At 46.4% G+C, this 19,988-nt stretch overlaps 1 protein-coding gene across 2 annotated transcripts; it reads right to left on the reverse strand.

The window, feature by feature from the left end:
• Positions 1–434: 434 nt before the first annotated feature.
• LOC123758807 (receptor-type tyrosine-protein phosphatase N2) lies at positions 435–18,604 on the reverse strand (the record flags this gene model as incomplete). Of its 2 annotated transcripts, none has more annotated exon segments than XM_045743533.2 (6): positions 435–2,342; positions 12,197–12,250; positions 15,275–15,441; positions 16,054–16,251; positions 17,662–17,778; positions 18,500–18,604. In XM_045743533.2, coding segments are annotated over 6 exon segments (852 nt in total), but the record flags the coding sequence as incomplete, so codon positions are not given.
• Positions 18,605–19,988: the final 1,384 nt, after the last annotated feature.

Raw genomic sequence — 19,988 nt, forward strand, 5'->3', positions numbered from 1 at the left:
TGAAGGAAGGAGTTGCATGGGGCACTTTGAGAAAAGATGACAGTTGAGTAGATTAGGAAAACGATATGGAAAGTGGATTATGATATAACGTTGGAGTGGATCAAATACAATGGATTTGTAATAGGAACCATACGGGAAAGAGAGAGGAACTGGGAGGGAGGGAATAAGGAGCTCCTGATGCTGCTGTGACAAACAATACGTTTTAATGATTAATGAGTTGATAATAAGCTTGGTTACACACCTGCAATAGTGTTTTGCACACACTATTGTGGACAATTACCACAGCCAGTGTATTATGGGGGTGAGTGGGGTGTGAAGGTGGCAGAGTGCTCATGCAGTACACACTGACGAAGATAAAATACTCGGAATTAAACTGTTGATGGAAATTTGGGTGATAAACTAAATACATAAGAAGGAAGACAATGAAAGACAAGTTTCCACCAAATCACTTTATTGGCGTCGGAGGAGCCACACAGCGCCAGGCTCACGCTAGCATGGTGACGACCCTCACCATTGTAGGGGACCAAGGTAGTGACATTATACTCAAATGTACACCCGAGAAATTATTCTTGACAATAATGGTAATAATGTAAATATAAAAATAATTGATTATACAAATATGAATACAATGAAAGCAATTCATAACAAGGCAATTATAATCATTATTATAACAAGCCAACTAAGAATAATAACTGGTCTATCCACATACAGCACTGTAAATATAATTAAAATCACAGTTGAAGAATGTAAAATAATTGTTAGAGTAAACGATACAAACAGATGTATATGGTCGACACTGAACTAATGTGGGGTAACAAGACCAGTGACGCACTCGACTACACACGCCATCATATTCCTACTCTCACGTCTCAGTTTTGTGTAAAATATCCTTGAGAGTTCTACTCCCTTCCGAAAATGCAGACAATAGAATGGGGAACATCTTGTCGTGGGGGAGGCGGGGGTGGGGGGGGGGGGGGGGGGGAGGGGAGTATCATAATTTAAAATATTATTTTTGCACTCTGTTCCCACCGTTCCTCATGTGTTAGAATTTCGTGTGGGTGTCGCCCATGTTGTTGAAAGTATTCCCAGTTCCACAGCTTGCTATGGGCATCTGATAGTTCTGAATAAATGTACCTTAAACCTAATGCTAGACTATCCATTTGATCTACGTTAGACACACACAGGAAGCAACATCTACGCTCATTGGCTGCGGGAGTCATCAGCCGAGGAACTTGATTAGCTGATAGAAGCCTTCTTGGGAGGCTGGGTCCAAGAAGGCTCCTGATTGGAGGAGGAGGAGGGCAGTACCATCCAAGAGGCTCGGGGATTGGACATCGCGGAGCCAATGAAGTGGTGACTGATGTCTTTTTTTGTGATTCTTTAATGTTTTCGAGTTTTTATTACTTTTGGAGACAACTTTTGTAGAGAAAATAAAGCGGACAGTAGAGGTTTGGATGACATTTATTTTACTCAGTTACAAAAACTTTTTATTGATGTCCGCAACTGCTGTCTCTTCCTGGTTAGGAAAGAAATTGTTTCTCCAGACTGATTCTCTCAAGTTATTATATATATTAGACACCATTTACGTTTTATAATAGAGTGCACCCCCAGTTGTTATAAAGTTTGTGTAACTGAGTGTGACTTGGTGGACGTCTGCGTGATACATAACGTTACACTCTTATTATTACCACTTATACACAACTTATATATATATATTTATTTATATATCCCTATATACTTTATCTGGAAACAATGAAAGAAAATATATATCATTATATAATTATCCTCTTGATACCTGTGGGTATTATATACGTCCAATGTAAGCCATCCGTAGTCCTAAGAACCAAGCTTGTGGATAATTTTGTGTCCTGTACGAAAGGGGAGATGAAAGTAAAGCGACAACAGGTTACAAGCCGCCGAGTGGTGACCAAGGCGACACAGTAGCAGAGGGACAACGCCCGCCGGCCACCGCCCTTCAAGAGCCTCACAGCTCCTGCTGGGGAGGAAAGCCGCGCGGTGTGTGAAGAAGGAGTTCTTTTGGTGGAGGAAACGTCGACAGAAACTTGTAAGTGGGTGTCTGCGCGTTCCTCCTGCAGGCCTAAGTCTCGCCGGGTCGTCGTCAGAAGGCAGGCTACTGAGGGAGGGCCTTCAAGATGGCATGCACCTCCTCCGCCACGGCCATCAATACGAACTCGAACTGCGCCTTGCTCTTCACCATGTGGGGGCGCTGATCGCGGATGTGTTCGAGTGTGGCAGCGATGTCGATCTCTTTGGCGCCCTTCGCCATGCGGTTAAGCACCATGTCGATGAGGCAGTAGGTGCCCGTGCGACCGATGCCGTCACTGTAGAGAGAAAGCAAAGCTAGTGTTGATAATGGGGACACAAGAGACATGTAGTATAGGCCTTAAGATACATGCACATCACATATCATCCTGTGTCTCGATCTCTGAAGGGCAGTAGAGCGCTGCGGCGTCACTGTGGTAAACAGACAGTGATTCCAACATGGAAAGCGAGTTCCGCATCCGTCCCTGTGTTCGCAACATTCACTAACTTAAGATAATATTTTTGTTTAGGGCTTTATGACTTTTCATTTCTTGTAAATCATAAATGTCATGCAGGAGTTAAGACTTTCAGTAATGAAAGAATTCCTTGGAAGGAATCCGTCTCATAGGTCTTGAGTCGTGCTTACAGGAATGAAAGGACTGGTTTCCTTCTATTACTGAAGAACGTTCCGCCGTTGTTACCTTCGTCAGTACCTGATGGTGGTGTTGATGGTGAATGATATAAGGTTTTTGTGATTGGAGAGGTAGTGGTGGGTGGTGGTGGTGGGTGGTGGTGACGGTAAATGATTGTGGAGATGGTAATTGTTGTTGGTAGTAGTGGTGGCGAACTCTGCAGTAGCAACATGTCAGTCAACGCCACCAGCATCAACCTGCAAGTTGGTTGATGACGAGAGTGGTAGAGTGGAGGGCAGCGGTGTGGTGGTGTAGGGGCGGCGAGCGAGGCAGGAGCAGGTGGCGTCACCGGCCCTCCAGCGCTACCATCCACCCGCTCCCATTGATCCAACAGTGCTATTGTTCCATCATATTTTTTGTTACCCTCGCCACATCTCTCTCACCTCCAGCCCTCGACCCAATAATTTCCCTGTTTGACGTCTTTTAATTTAATCTATAAAAAAACGTGATTATTTCAGCCGCCTTTCAACACGATGTAATTCCCGGCTGCATTGTCAGCTGTTTTCGGAGGGAAATTAAAATGCCCCAATCCTTCTTGCCGCGCATCTTTGCTCTCACTTTCACTTAAGTTTATACTTTGTATGAAAACCTCGAAGGTGTTTACGGCTTCAAGTGACCGAGGCGGTACGGAACACGTGTGAGGAGGGGGGGTGGGGGTAGGACATGGGGGGGGGGAGAGGAGCAGGAGGACGATGTGATGAACTGTGACCAAGGTGTAATTAGAGCATGTTTAGTGAACTACAACTAAACTTGGTCATTATTGGCATGTGCCGTATATGAATGAAGTATTTTCAGCAACCCGTCCTCGGACCAAGTCCATTCTATTCAGCGGTCGACTCCAACGACGCATTCATCAATTTTAACATGCTGTTCATTCAAAACAGAACTTTCTCAAATATAAATTAGCATTATCATATATTAGCATATTGTGCATATTTAGGCATTTGTTAGGTTAGGTGTTTAGGTTCTGTTGGCGATTATTTATATTTGTAGTACGTGGATGAAGCATTTACAACGTTGTGGTTCGAACGAAAGTCGTCAGTGGAGCATTTGTTCGGACGTGTTCGGACATCAGTTGTGAGCCATGTGTAATCCGTTTTCAGCCCGTCCTCCAAACAAAGATCCAAAAGTGATTCCATGCACCCGCCAAACCCCCTGTTTATCAATGAAAAGCGGTTTACACACGACTCACAACTGCTGACGCTCGAACATATCCGGAACAAGTGCTTCACTGACGAATTTTGTTCGAATCACAACGCTATAAATGCTTCACCCACGTACTACAAATACAAATAATCGCCAACAGAACCTAAACACCTAACCTAACCTATCCTATGCCTATATATGCACATTATGCTAATATATTATAATATTAATTTATACTTGAGAAAATTCCCGTTTTGAATGAACAGCATGTTAAAATTTATGAATGCGTCTGTGGGGTTGACCGCTGAATGTAATGGACTTGAGTCGAGGATGGGTTGTCCGTTTTTCATTTATAAACAGGGGGTTTGGCGGGTGAATGGAATAGACTGGCCTTTGAATAGACTGGAATAATTGAATTTGGCCTTTGTTTATGAGGACGGACTGGCGTTTACAGAAGTGCGATTCGATCACATGACAAATGCAAAGCACTGTACGAGAAAAGTTTAAACATCACAGTTAAGCCCGTCCTCACACACAAAGATCCCAAGCTCATTAATCCAGCCGCCAAACCCCCTGTTTATGAATGAAAAACGGTTTACACACGACTCGCAACTGAAGACGTCCGAACACTTCCGGAACAAGTGCTTCGCTGACGACTTTTGTTCAAACCACAACGCTGTAAATGCTTCACCCACGTACAACAAATACAAATAATCGCCAACAGAACGCAGCGTTAAGGCCAGAGTCCACGAACATTTCCATCGTCTGGACAGGTAACATATAATACAAATGTTACAAGAAAATAATAGTGAGTATACAGAGCTACACCTCACTTCCCTGTTGTTACTGTTACCTAAGTCAGTCAGCGCCCTCCAATCACCATGTCAACACCCACCTCCATATTATATATATATATATATATATATATATATATATATATATATATATATATATATATATATATATATATATATATATATATATATATATATAAAATATGTCTGCACGAGTACAGATAAAATAAAGAATACATCAAATAAATAAAGAGGAAAGACTGTGAGGATTTCCAATGCTGTGTTGATACCACCGTTTTCTCTTGGTTGTCATGACAACCAGACAGCATCACAAACATGACTGAATCACTATAGCAATCATGCCCTTGGCAACGGAATGTGAGCTATACAGATGTTGTGTGGTGGGGGTGTTGGGTGATAGTGGTTATGATGGTGGTGGTAGCAGTAGTAGTGATGTATTTCTGGATGTAGAAATCCCGATGTCTTAACATAAACGTTTTAAGGTAAATGTGTTGATGTAGACGCCGATGGTGGTGGTGGTGGTGGTGGTGGTGGTGGTGGTGGTGGTAGTAGTGGTGGTGGTGGTGGTGGTGGTGGTGTAGCTCTATCAACCACGCTACTGAACAGCCACAATGAGGAAGGATTTCAGAAGCACCTAACTGCTATCCAACTGGAAATTTAAGCCTCCTTTGGGCTGCCACTCGAGCATGGAGGAATTAGGTGATCCACGCCCCACTTATATATATATTACATATATTATATATATATATATATATATATATATATATATATATATATATATATATATATATATATATATATATATATATTATTGTCAACCACAATAAACGTGGGTAATAAGATTTCCTTCACCTGGACCCAGCGAAGAGCGTTTGAGGCTTTTGTGTGTGTGTGTGTGTGTGTGTGTGTGTGTGTGTGTGTGTGTGTGTGTGTGTGTGTGTGTGTGTGTGTGTGTGTATGTGTATGTGTGTGTGTGTGTGTGTGTGAGTGTGTGTGTGTGTGTGTGTGTGTGTGTGTGTGTGTGTGTGTGTGTGAGTGTGTGTGTGTGTGTGTGTGTGTGTGTGTGTGTGTGTGTGTGTGTGTGTGTGTATGCAAAATATTACTGAAGGCTGTGCGGGTTTATGTTTTAGTTGTGTACTTACCTAATTGTACTCACTTAAATTAATTGTGCTTGCGGGGGGTTGAGCTCTGGCTCTTTGGTCCCGCCTCTCAACTGTCAATCAACTAATGTACAGGTACCTGAGCCTACTGGGCTCTATCATATCTACACTTGAAGCTGTGTATGGAGTCAGCCTCCACCATATAGCTTCCTAATGCATTCCATTTGTTTACTACTCTGACACTGAAAAAATTCTTTCTAGCGTCTCTATGCCTCATTTGGGCACTCAATTTCCACCTGTGTCCCCTTGTTAGTGTTCCATCCGTGCTGAAGAGTTTGTGTTTGTCCACCCTGTCAATTTCCCTGAAAATTTTGTAGGTAGTTATCATATCTTCCTTTACTCTTCAGTTTTCCAGGGATGTGAAGTTAAGCTCCCTTAGCCTTTCCTCGTAACTCATCCCTCTCAGTTCAGGGACTAGTCTGGTGGCATACCAGACAGCACTGAGAATCTTAAGACAGCAATGAGAAAGTTAGAATCTTCTCTAACTTTGTCTTGTGTTTAACTAGATATGGACTCCAGGCTGGAGCTGCATGATGCATACTATGTGTGTGTGTGTGTGTGTACTCACCTATATGTACTCACCTATATGTGCTTGCAGGATCGAGCATTGACTCTTGGATCCCGCCTTTCTAGCTATCGGTTGTTTACAGCAATGACTCCTGTCCCATTTCCCTGTCATACCTAGTTTTAAAAGTATGAATAGTATTTGCTTCCACAACCTGTTCCCCAAGTGCATTCCATTTTTCTACTACTCTCACGCTAAAAGAAAACTTCCTAACATCTCTGTGACTCATCTGAGTTTCCAGTTTCCACCCATGTCCCCTCGTTCTGTTATTATTACGTGTGAACATTTCATCTATTTCCACTTTATCAATTCCCCTGAGTATTTTATATGTCCCTATCATATCTCCTCTCTCCCTTCTTTTCTCTAGTGTCGTTAGGTTCAGTTCCTTCAGCCGCTCTTCATATCCCATCCCTCGTAACTCTGGGACAAGCCTCGTCGCAAACCTCTGAACTTTCTCCAGTTTCTTTATGTGTTTCTTCAGGTGGGGGCTCCATGATGGCGCGGCATACTCTAAGACGGGTCTCACGTAGGCAGTGTAAAGTGCCCTAAAAGCTTCCTCATTTAGGTTTCTGAATGAAGTTCTAATTTTCGCCAGTGTAGAGTACGCTGCTGTCGTTATCCTATTTATATGTGCCTCAGGAGTTAGATTAGGTGTCACATCCACTCCCAGGTCTCTTTCTCGAATCGTTACAGGTAGGCTGTTCCCCTTCATTGTGTACTGTCCCTTTGGTCTCCTGTCACCTGATCCCATTTCCATAACTTTACATTTACTGGTGTTAAACTCCAGTAGCCATTTCCCTGACCATCTCTGCAGCCTGTTTAAGTCCTCTTGGAGGATCCTACAATCCTCGTCTGTCACAACTCTTCTCATTAATTTTGCGTCATCTGCGTGTGTGTGTGTGTGTGTTGGGTGGGGGGGGGGGGTAGGGAGAGGGAAAATGCAAGGAGTCTGGATGTGGTGGGTGTTGTGGGGGTGGGGGGGGGGGGGTGGGAGTGGGAGAGGTGTGGGGGTGACAAGGAGTGTGGTGTCACCAAGAGCCAGGCACACGTGTGGGCTGGATTACAAGGCACCACCACCACTACTACTCATCAGTCTCCTTGCTCTCATCACTGGGTCGCCTCCCGTCCCAAGCCTCCTCTATTACCCTCACCCTCCTCCTCCTCCCGCACTAATTACGGCCAATTTTCCAGACCACAGTGTGCTTTGGCGGCCGGGGAAGACGTAATGGCGGTCTCGGATGGCGCCCCCACCCGACCTCTCAGGCCAGTCACACATCAACAATTTTTTTATGTAGGATTATTATGCGCGTCGTTGGTGTCGTGTGGCGGCGGAGGAGAGGTTACACAGGCACATAATGGGGCCAGGGGACTCAACTCCAACATTCCTGTATCTACGCATGTTACAAAATAGATGAATCAGTTGCAGGGAATGTTAACATATACATCAACGCAGTTTACAGTTTCAGTTGGTCTCGTTTACTGAGTTTATTATGTCACATTCCCCTCCTGTGGGCTGTGGCTGACGGTCATGAAGCCCACACTTTGTATAAGCAATTAATCTGTTTAGCTTTGTACGATTCCTATATGTACCACCGCCCACACCCACCCAGTGAGCGGCGGCGCCCTCCACACCCACCCAGTGGGCGGCGGCGCTCTCCACACCCACCCAGTGGGCGGCGGCGCTCTCCATACCCACCCAGCGGGCGGGTGTGGGAAAGCACGAGTCAGAGAACGGGCCCAGCAAACACTAAACCCGTGTTCAGTCAGCTACCAAGGTTGTGATGGTGACGACAACAGGTGAGAAGGACGAGTGTGTTACAGCGAGGAGATAATGTCACCCAACACTGTTATATTATCATGGTCGGGGAGGGGGGGGGGGGAGCCAACAACCTCGACATCATATAATGATCATATACAATGTGCTTAAGGCGATAATGATATAGGGATGAGATAGAGGCTTACACAGAGGAGTTAAGGAGGCCAGCAACCCTCTCGACGAGCTCGCTAAACCCTCACCTTTTGTTTCCTCCTCAATACACGTCTTAAAAATACTAGCGGGATAATTATAAGCTTATTATCTCAAGATATTGAAGAACACTAAAATTATTAATAAGACTCTTCCCAAGGGAATACTTCTTTGTGCCGAGAATACTAGGAAGAGGCAGGTGGGAGACGAAGGGGGGGGGGGGGGGGAGATCGAACCGGAACCCGGCAACGGACAAACATGTGGTATCATCCCCCCCCCCCCCCCCCCGGCCTAACCAACACACACACACACATCCTCCAGACCTGAGGACTGGGCAGAGTGAACAACAGTCATAGTTGGCTCCACACAGCTGTAAACCAAGTTTTACAGTACAACTTACCAAACGGTACTTGCTTTGTACTTGTTTACTGTATTAGAGTGTGGTGTGTGTTTGTCAGGTGTGTGTGTGGTTCACCACAGTCATGAGCCCGGGCCTCACTATCGGGTGCATTACGGGCTCACCATAGACCGTGCTACATGGCAACATGTTCCAGTTGCTGAATCTAAACACACAAAATTATCGGTCCTCCCAGCGAGCATCAGAAATATTGCAGGAACAACCGTGGACATCTTCAAGAGGAAACTAGATTTATTCCTCCAAGGAGTGCCGGACCAACCGGGCTGTGGTGGGTATGTGGGCCTGCGGGCCGCTCCAAGCAACAGCCTGGTGGACCAAACTCTCACAAGTCAAGTCTGGCCTCGGACCGGGCTTGGGGGAGTAGAAGAACTCCCAGAACCCCATCAACCAGGTATCAACCAGGCTGGACGAGTGTCCAGACTCGTCCAGCCGAGGTAGCGGCTTCAAGTGGACGTGTACGGCCCGGTGTGTTTATCTCAGACACACTGAGACAACCTCCTCCAGGGTGAAGGGTTATAACCACGGGTGCAGGCGTCAGTGTCCGGGTCTCCCATCATGCAATTACCTCACATTCATGTTGCAGGCCGCCGCTGACCCTCTCAACTGCAGCTGTCACTCGCGTATCCAACACTACACTACGTATATTTCAATGGATTTTATCGTAGTTTTTCGACGCAAATCGTGTCGTTGTTACCGCTATGAAGATATTTCATTATTTCAGCGAATGGTGCAGCTGACTTGTGTAGCACTGGGTAAATTGTGTTCACAATTCTAGAGGCATTTTATATTAATAATACCTACATGTAGCGTGGAGCGCGCCATGTAGGTTCATACATAGTGACACACATATACATTAAAATACAACTGTATAGAAACATTGTATATGATATATTATGTATAAATATTATTAACTGGAAATTATTTAAATGTTTTACATAATGATGAGGAGATACAGGGTCGGAGCGTGAGTGGCACTCATGATGGTCGGAGCGTGAGTGGCACTCATGATGGGCGGAGCGTGAGTGGCACTCATGATGGTCGGAGCGTGAGTGGCACTCATGATGGTCGGAGCGTGAGTGGCACTCATGATGGGCGGAGCGTGAGTGGCACTCATGATGGGCGGAGCGTGAGTGGCACTCATGATGGGCGGAGCGTGAGTGGCACTCATGATGGTCGGAGCGTGAGTGGCACTCATGATGGTCGGAGCGTGAGTGGCACTCATGATGGTCGGAGCGTGAGTGGCACTCATGATGGGCGGAGCGTGAGTGGCACTCATGATGGGCGGAGCGTGAGTGGCACTCATGATGGTCGGAGCGTGAGTGGCACTCATGATGGTCGGAGCGTGAGTGGCACTCATGATGGTCGGAGCGTGAGTGGCACTCATGATGGGCGGAGCGTGAGTGGCACTCATGATGGGCGGAGCGTGAGTGGCACTCATGATGGTCGGAGCGTGAGTGGCACTCATGATGGGCGGAGCGTGAGTGGCACTCATGATGGGCGGAGCGTGAGTGGCACTCATGATGGTCGGAGCGTGAGTGGCACTCATGATGGGCGGAGCGTGAGTGGCACTCATGATGGGCGGAGCGTGAGTGACACTCATGATGGGCGGAGCGTGAGTGGCACTCATCATGCTCTTGGTTCTTGTAACACTCACCTCACGTAACAACATTAATATTCAGGTCAGGCAGACAGTCACAGTGAGTGTGAAGACCAACACTTCAGGCCAGGCAGACAGTCACAGTGAGTGTGAGGACCAACACTTCAGGCCAGGCAGACAGTCACAGTGAGTGTGAGGACCAACACTTCAGGCCAGGCAGACAGTCACAGTGAGTGTGAAGACCAACACTTCAGGCCAGGCAGTCACAGTGAATGTGAGGACCAACACTTCAGGCCAGGCAGACAGTCACAGTGAGTGTGAAGACCAACACTTCAGGCCAGGCAGACAGTCACAGTGAGTGTGAAGACCAACACTTCAGGCCTGGCAGACAGTCACAGTGAGTGTGAGGACCAACACTTCAGGCCAGGCAGACAGTCACAGTGAGTGTGAAGACCAACACTTCAGGCCTGGCAGACAGTCACAGTGAGTGTGAAGACCAACACTTCAGGCCTGGCAGACAGTCACAGTGAGTGTGAGGACCAACACTTCAGGCCAGGCAGACAGTCACAGTGAGTGTGAAGACCAACACTTCAGGCCAGGCAGACAGTCACAGTGAGTGTGAAGACCAACACTTCAGGCCTGGCAGACAGTCACAGTGAGTGTGAGGACCAACACTTCAGGCCAGGCAGACAGTCACAGTGAGTGTGAGGACCAACACTTCAGGCCTGGCAGACAGTCACAGTGAGTGTGAGGACTAACACTTCAGGCCTGGCAGACAGTCACAGTGAGTGTGAAGACCAACACTTCAGAGAATGGCTATATAGTTGTAATGGCTTGGCACTTTCTCCTGATAGTTCCCTTACCAAGGTAACCATTTCACAGGTCCCACAGTTCACAACCACACAAACTGAAACACTGACTCTTAACTGTTCTTTCCAGTAGGTGTCAGGATGATCAAGTTCACTTATAATGACATTTGTTCTGCCCTTCGGGTCTGTGATTGCCTCAAGAGCTAACAAGCGAACCCTTTAAAGGTAAGATATTGACTCCTTACGCAGATATTGATATTTAGTTAATTAATTACCCAGATATTGTTATGGATCGTTCACTCGTGTCTTCCTCTCTAGTGGTTTACTTCAACATCTGGATAATAGGAGTTGAGTGAGTTCAACTGCAGCACATTTGTCAGCTGTGAACGTCAGGTTGTATTCAACTCTATATCTTTCACTTTCTATCAATTCTTCCATAACATCTTTGTCAGGGAGTAATGAATGTGTGTCATAATAGCACAAAGCTTTAGTGCTAGTATCGCCTGTGTTAGAGCCAAGCCCAACTTGATCATAACAATAGTGGAGGTTCTCGTCAACTTTAAACACACCTGCAAACTTTCCTAAGTTTTAGTCCTAATAAGGACTTACCTTTTAACTACATCTAAACGTAGTTGGAAGCTGCAGCATCACCAGTGATTGATTATATGAAACTAGTAAACAGATCAATAAACTAAGAGACCAACTGGTCATTGAATCAACTAGCCAGCGACCCAACTGGACGGTAGAGCGACGGTGTCCCTTCTTGCAGGTCGGCGTTCAATCCCCGACCATCCAAGTGGTTGGGTACCATTCCTTTCCCTCTGTGCTATCCTAAATCCTTTTCCTCATCCCTTCCAAGTGCTATAGTCGTAATGGGTTTGTGCTTTCTCCTAATAATTACCTTACCTTACCTTTAGCCAACTAGTCAGTGAACCGGTCAGGTAGTTAAGCAGTTAGATAAGAGATAAGCATAGAAGACACGCACCTGCAGTGGACGATGATTGGGCAGGACCGACCTCGATACGACTTATTCACTTTCCTGTAACACAACGAAGTCAAAGTTATTATTCATCCTCCTCTACCACAACGAAGTCAAAGTTATTATTCATCCTCCTCTACCACAAGGAAGTCAAAGTTATTATTCATCCTCCTCTACCACAACGAAGTCAAATTTATTATTCACTTTCCTCTACCACAACGAAGTTATTGCCAATTTAAATATTGTTTCCTTACAGACACTTATATATGTTCAGTTGGTATCCATGTTTACACGGACGTGACTGTAAATGGGATGAGATAAAACATGTCTGGTATACACTATTGTATTATGTATTATGTCGTCACATGTATACATGGAGACAAGGACAACGAGTAGATTTTGTCAGATGACAGAGAGAGAGGCTTTAGGAGATTGGACAGAAAGATGTACACCACAAATTCATACAAATGATAGTTTTTATAAGATTTTCCTACAGAATGGGATTATTTTTATCCCGTAATCGTGTAGGAGGTCGTGTCTGGCATACAGCACGAGTATGGCAAAGGCTGCTGTAGTTATCACATACACTGTCAGTATATGGCATACACAAATACAGACTACAACAGCCTCTGTTGCTCTACACCAATATATCTAAAATCTTTATCTCCCTAAATACTGTTGTGTAATTCATTAACCACTAAAGTATAACACTGAGTACATCTTTATAGTTGAGAAAGCTTTAGTGACCTCAAGATGCACAGTGTCTCCAAACATTACAATTTCACACCTATCGCTAACCTTTAAGAGCTCGTAAATAATTAATTGAATACATATGTCTCATTTAGTATAACCATAAAATATTAACAGTTCACAATAAATGCTCCTGAGAAGTAAATTATTTTTGTTTGGAATAACTGAGCAATATGGCAGTGGCTTCTGCATTTCCATCTGTTGTTTTTCCTTGCAGAATATGAAACAAATCTACATACACATGTGTCAAAATAGGACTTACCATTCTTTATATCACTATGATGCATTTTTGTACCTTTGATTTAATTCTTAGAAAGTACACATTTCTTATTGTTTTATCTAATTACTAGACGGGGCGCTGGTTGGGAGCCCCAGGATGTAGCCCCGCCGCCACAACACGCAGTTCCCACCTCAATATCTGAATTCAGAATATTATGAACAGATTATGAAATTATATGTTCTTGGTGGCCACCATTTCCTCTCCACCGACTTTATGTTGACGGTCCTGATGGTGATGGTGGATGGTGTTGATGGTGGATGGTATCGCTCTCCTGATAGTGATATTGTAGGGATATTCCTGCGCGGGCCCTAAGCCTCTGGCTGGCCAACTCAATGTTACTTGTTTCTATTTTACTTAGGCGGAGTATGAGTATTTATGACTCGTATGGTCGCTTCAGTAAGATTTTGTCCCATGTGTTTAACAACAACTTCTGCTCTGTTGAATCTAAGTTGAAATCTTATTGGGTTTGTAACTATGCATTGTGTTAGATAATGTTCCAGTGGTCTGTCGGGCATTTCTCCACAATGCTGACATTTCCTCTCATCTTCCGGAACCTGTAAGCCTATTTCCCATGCACATGGGTATCCAAGCCTGATGCGATGTAAGTGTACTTCTGTTGTTCTACTGCTCCCTTTCATCACAATAAGTGGTTTGTAGTTGGTTGAATTCTTGTACCAACCCGCAGAGCCTGGTGTTAGGTGGTGACGGAGCCCTGGTGGAGGTGGTGACGGTGCCCTGGTGGAGGTGGTGACGGAGCCCTGGTGGAGGTGGTGGCAGCAGGTGTTGACGGTAGGGAGTAGTGCCCGGGCTCGCCCATCACTTTTGTGACTATGCAATTCCTTACAACACATAATTGCAAAAATCACAAAAATGATAAGCGGGCGGCGGGAGAGTGTGGTGGAGGAGGCTGCCACACCTGGAGACGGACACCTGGGCCGGCGGGGGGCGGCGCTCCTCCTCCTGTTGCTTCCTCATTGTCTGGGTTTGTCCAGGACCCTCTCGTCTTCCCCACCATGCAACCCACACCAGTTGCTTAACTCCCTACTACTTATTTACTTCTAGGTGAACAGGTGCAACAGACGTAAGGAAACGTGCGCAAACATCTCTTCCTGCCCGGGAATCGAGCCTGGGACCATTTGGTTGTTAGTCTCCTGTGGAGACCATTGGGCAACAGTGCCCTTCTAACCTAGGAGTCTTCAGTCACTACTAACTACTCGTGCCCATCCTATCTGTGTCGAGACCATCAGTGCCCCTCACAGGGGAGATCATTTTACATTACAAAAATATATATGTTACAATTTAGGCCTAAAGCAGATACTGGAGCTGGTTAGGTCATTTAGATTCATGTTTTCTAAGCAACATAATCCGTTAATTGTTTTTACAAGTACAACTGCCATTACTGCTGGGTGTACAGGGGCGAACAGTGCCCAGTCCTTCCGGTCTGCCCGGGGCTCGAACCCTGGTGACCTCACTTGTGAGCAGTGTGTGCCAATTACTGCGTAATGTAAAAATAATCATTAATGTCTCATATGATGATACCTATTCTCTCACTTTTGAGGGAATTGAAAAAACACCTGAGGACACGTCCCTAACACCTGGGGACACGTCTCTAGTTATCACATGAGGACACGTCTCCAGTTAACACCTGAGGACACGTCTCTAGTTAACACCTGAGGACATGTCTCCAGTTAACACCTGAGGACACGTCTCTAGTTAACACATGAGGACACGTCTCCAGTTAACACCTGAGGACACGTCTCTAGTTAACACATGAGGACACGTCTCCAGTTAACACCTGAGGACATGTCTCCAGTTAACACCTGAGGACACGTCTCTAGTTAACACCTGAGGACACGTCTCCAGTTAACACCTGAGGACACGTCTCTAGTTAACACCTGAGGACACGTCTCCAGTTAACACCTGAGGACACGTCTCCCAGTTAACACCTGAGGACACGTCTCCAGTTAACACCTGAGGACACGTCTCCAGTTAACACCTGAGGACACGCCTGGTGAGTATGTGTGGTGTGGCGCGAGTGTAAGAGGAACTCTCACCTTCTGAACTCGAGGAGAGCCTTGGTGGAGGCCGGGGTGCCGGAGTCGGGCCACGACAAGAAGTGGAACTGCGTGACGGTGCGCGTCTCCCCCGTCCGCACGTTCTTCAGGTAGAAGGACCGCACCAGGTAATCGTCACACCATATGTGTTCGGACACCAGGTGTACCTGTGTAGGGCCAGGGAGGGCGGGAGGTGTTAGCTATACTGGCTACAGTACCATAATGACACACTGCACAGTACCATAATGACACACTGCACAGTACCATAATGACACACTGCACAGTACCATAATGACACACTGCACAACCAGTGATAACATTTCATGCATTCGGATCATCTGAGATTCGAACCCGGGTTTCAAAAATTACAAAGCAGCGGCCCTCGTAATGTTAGTCTCCGTTGATCCGAGTGAATGAAAAATTGTACAATTAGAGACCATAAGTGTAAACAATGTTGGAGAGTCAGACATGTCACTTATCTTCTAAAACATGAAGCAAATTAAGATCTTATAAACTGTTCAAAACATTATAAAATGAATCACGTGACCGAAGAAGCAGAATTAACAATGACTGAGCGGCTGCATGTCTTTATAATCCCAAAATTCAGGTCATGAAATGAAACATATTATATAAGGGCTTTTAACGAGGATAAGTTCCCGTGGTTGCCTCCTAACCCGCTCCCAAACATAACAAGTAAGTAAGACAAACATTGGTTGATTAATTGTGCAAGATGGCGCCGAGTGGTTGCTCTTGAAGGGAGGAGACCGCGCGGTACTGACCTCGTAGATGTGGTAGAGGTCGCTGCCTTCCTCTGGCCAGTAGCGGTGGCAGAAGGCGTGGCCATTCTCGGTGAGGCGGGTAAGCATGACGATGACCACACTGCCCTGCTCCCACACCAGCTGCCAGAAGTCCGCCGCGGTGCTCTCCAGGGGTCCTTGTGTCGCTATGTAGGCCGGGTTACGGGGGTCGTGGTCCGTCTGTGTCACGGTGATAGGCACGGGGGTTACTGCCGCCCCTGGGAGTGTTGGTGGTGGTATGGTGTGTGGTGGTGTGGTGTGGTGGTGTGGTGTGGTGGTGTGGTGGTGGTGTGGTGGTGGTGTGGTGGTGGTGTGGTGGTGGTGGTGGTGTGGTAGTGGTGTGGTGGTGTGGTGGTGGTGTGGTGGTGGTGTGGTGGTGGTGTGGTGGTGAAGTATTTGTGATGGGGGTGGTGAAGTATTTGTGATGGTGGTGATGGTGAAGTGTTTATAGTGGTGGTGGTGTAAGGAATAGGTGTACACAAATGTATAAACCTTTATATGCAATACAGTGTACAAACATTTATGTATACAAAATTATGTATACACAGTCCAGAACGCTAAATTAAATGTTGCCTCCTAGAGACGAACACCTTGAAACAGTCAATCTTTGAAAAATATGAAAATCACACCCTAATATCGCAATAAAACACCCTAAGGAACATATAATACTTGAAAATAAAGCTAATTTGTATAATTATAGTGAAAAGAATTGGAAAGTCCCATGAACTACACGACAGAAGATAATATAATTTAAAATCTGAAACACAGAGGAGAGTATTGGCAGCTGAGGGGAAGGTGACAGGCTAGGGGAGAGAGAGAGAGAGAGAGAGAGAGAGAGAGAGAGAGAGAGAGAGAGAGAGAGTGAGTGAGTGAGTGCTGTACAGGAATGCCTTAGGTCTCCCCAGGTCCTATGCTGGTGGTGAGGTCTGTTGTGTTCAATAATGTGTACTACACAGTACTTACAATAATGTAAGTACTGTGTACTTACTGTAAGCCTTCGTCAAGTTGCTGTGTGGTGATTATCATTCTGGTAGACTGTGTTAGATTAGTTTAGGATTAATTATCCGGGGGAGACCCGGTATATTTGATATCACGCTTTGTACTGCCTATCAGTTTGTATTGGACTATAATTATGGCTGCTGTAAGTTAACTGTCACTTGTAAAGTAAGTTGTGGTGCTTGTAGTCACTGCCGAGTGGTAGTGGACCCCATACCCACCCTGTGAGTGGTAGTGGACCCCATACCCACCCTGTGAGTGGTAGTGGACCCCATACCCACCCTGTGATTGGTAGTGGATCCCATACCCACCCTGTGAGTGGTAGTGGACCCCATACCCACCCTGTGAGTGGTAGTGGACCCCATACCCACCCTGTGAGTGGTAGTGGACCCCATACCCACCCTGTGAGTGGTAGTGGACCCCATACCCACCCTGTGAGTGGTAGTGGACCCCATACCCACCCTGTGAGAGGTAGTGGACCCAATACCCACCCTGTGAGTGGTAGTGGACCCCATACCCACCCTGTGAGAGGTAGTGGAAAACATTAAAGCGGGAGATACAGGGTCCAGGAGGTGAACCCACATAGCAACTCACGATGGAAGAGGCATTAATGTAGTCGGAGCCGTTGAGGTTGGCGTGCGCGGTGAGAACGACCCTATTATGGTCGTAGGGCACGGCGTCCGGGTACCTGTTCTTCAGATTGTTCTCCGGCTGTGGGACGGGGAGAGAACAGTGTTAGGGTAGAGAACAAGGCCAGGTGGACTGACTTAACAAGCTGGACTCTAGGCTGTTGAGGTTGGCCACAGCTGCCAACCGGCGTGATGGCTTTACTGAGAGAACAGAAAATTGCTAACGTTATTTGCTGTGTTTTTATGTTTGGTATAGCCAACATCTAGCACTTGTGTGGCATAACCAACACTAACAGATGACTGTTGATATGACTAACGTTAAATTCCTGAGTGTTAAGCATAACAGGCAACAGCAGAGTGGTATAACCAACACATGACAGCTGAGTGATATTATAACCAACACATGACAGCTGAGTGATATTATAACCAACACATGACAGCTGAGTGATATTATAACCAACACATGACAGCTGAGTGATATTATAACCAACACAAAACCTCTGAGTGGTATTATAACCAAGACAGAAGAGCTGTGTGGTATAACAAGAGAGAGACAATGTAGAGAGGAAAGATGAAGGGTTTAAGGTGGTAGTTATCATCTATCTCTTGCAACATAAACACTTGACAATGTTGAACTCCAAGTGGAAGAGACATTATCCTCGAGCAAGTGATGAACAGTGATGATTAATGTGATGAATAGTGTTTTACAATTGTAATTATTTCCTCCTTACTTCCCTCTCTCACCCTTAACACCCCTACCTCCCTACCTCCCTCACCCTCCCCTTAACACCCCTCCCTCTTACCTTGAGGGCGAGGGTGGTGGCACAGGGCTCCGCCTCGTAGGCACAGAGGGCGATCCACTCCTGCTCCAGACGGTCTTTATTCTTGAGGTGATCCTCCATGTATGACTGTTGGGAGGAGGAGAAGCAGCGGTTAGTTCTCACATGTGTGTGTGTGTTCACCTAGTTGTGTTCACCTAGTTGTGTTTGAGGGGGTTGAGCTTAGCTCTTTCGGCCCGCCTCTCAACTGTCAATCAACTGTTTTACTACTATTTTTTTTTCTACACCCCCCCCAGGAAGCAGCCCGTGACAGCTGACTAACTCCCAGGTACCTATTTACTGCTAGGTAACAGGGGCATTCAGGATGAAAGAAACTTTGCCCATTTGTTTCTGCCTCGTGCGGGAATCGAACCCGCGCCACAGAATTACGAATCCTGCGCGCTATCCACCAGGCTACGAGGCCCCCTACGAGGTGTGTGTGTGTGTGTGTGTGTGTGTGTGTGTGTGTTTACTCTCTCATCTAGGTAAATATTACCTAGAAGAGAGAGAGAGAGGAAAGGTCTACAGTTAGAATTCCATGTGTTGTGTGGGAGATGAGGTGCGGGGGAGGCTGGGAGGGAGGGAGGGGGTGAGAAGGCCCACGAGGGGGGGGGGGGAGGGGGGAAGGAGAAGCCATCGTGACCAAGCTGTGAGATAAGAAGTGCGAGGAAGGTGTTGTTTACCATGTCTACCTGTCTGTCTGTCTAAGAAACCTGGCCGTGTTTTACCTGGGCGACGCGCCTTAATTAGCGTCTGCCTCGCTCCTCCTCCTCATACTTCATTTTCTCTTCAAAAGGTTTCTCAAGTTCATTTTAAAATGTGTGAACTCAGTTGAAAGGGGAACATTTTTTCTCACGAGGAGCAAATTAACCATAAAATGTAAAAATTGTCAGCTGATGAAAGGTTGACAAAAACTGGAACGAAGTGAGTTTTGTCGTGAGGTAATGATGCAGGTGGTGTAGGTGGTGTAGGTGGTGTAGGTGGGTGGTGTAGGTGTGTGGTGTAGGTGTGTGTGTGGTGTAGGTGTGTGTGTGGTGTAGGTGGTGTAGGAGTGTGTTGTAGGTGTGTGGTGTAGGTGTGTGTGTGGTGTAGGTGTGTGTGTGGTGTAGGTGGTGTAGGTGGTGTAGGTGTGTGTTGTAGGTGTGTGTGTGGTGTAGGTGGTGTAGGTGGGTGGTGTAGGTGGTGTAGGTGGTGTAGGTGGTGTAGGTGGTGTAGGTGGGTGATGTAGGTGTGTGTGTGGTGTAGGTGGTGTAGGTGGGTGGTGTAGGTGGTGTAGGTGGGTGGTGTAGGTGGGTGTGTGGTGTAGGTGGGTGTGTGGTGTAGGTGGGGTGTGGTGTAGGTGGGTGTGTGGTGTAGGTGGTGTAGGTGGGTGGTGTAGGTGTGTGTGTGGTGTAGGTGGGTGTGTGGTGTAGGTGGTGTAGGTGGTGTAGGTGGGTGGTGTAGGTGTGTGTGTGGTGTAGGTGTGTGTGTGGTG

This window comes from Procambarus clarkii, chromosome 31 (assembly GCF_040958095.1).
Source record: "Procambarus clarkii isolate CNS0578487 chromosome 31, FALCON_Pclarkii_2.0, whole genome shotgun sequence".
Lineage (NCBI taxonomy): Eukaryota > Metazoa > Arthropoda > Malacostraca > Decapoda > Cambaridae > Procambarus > Procambarus clarkii.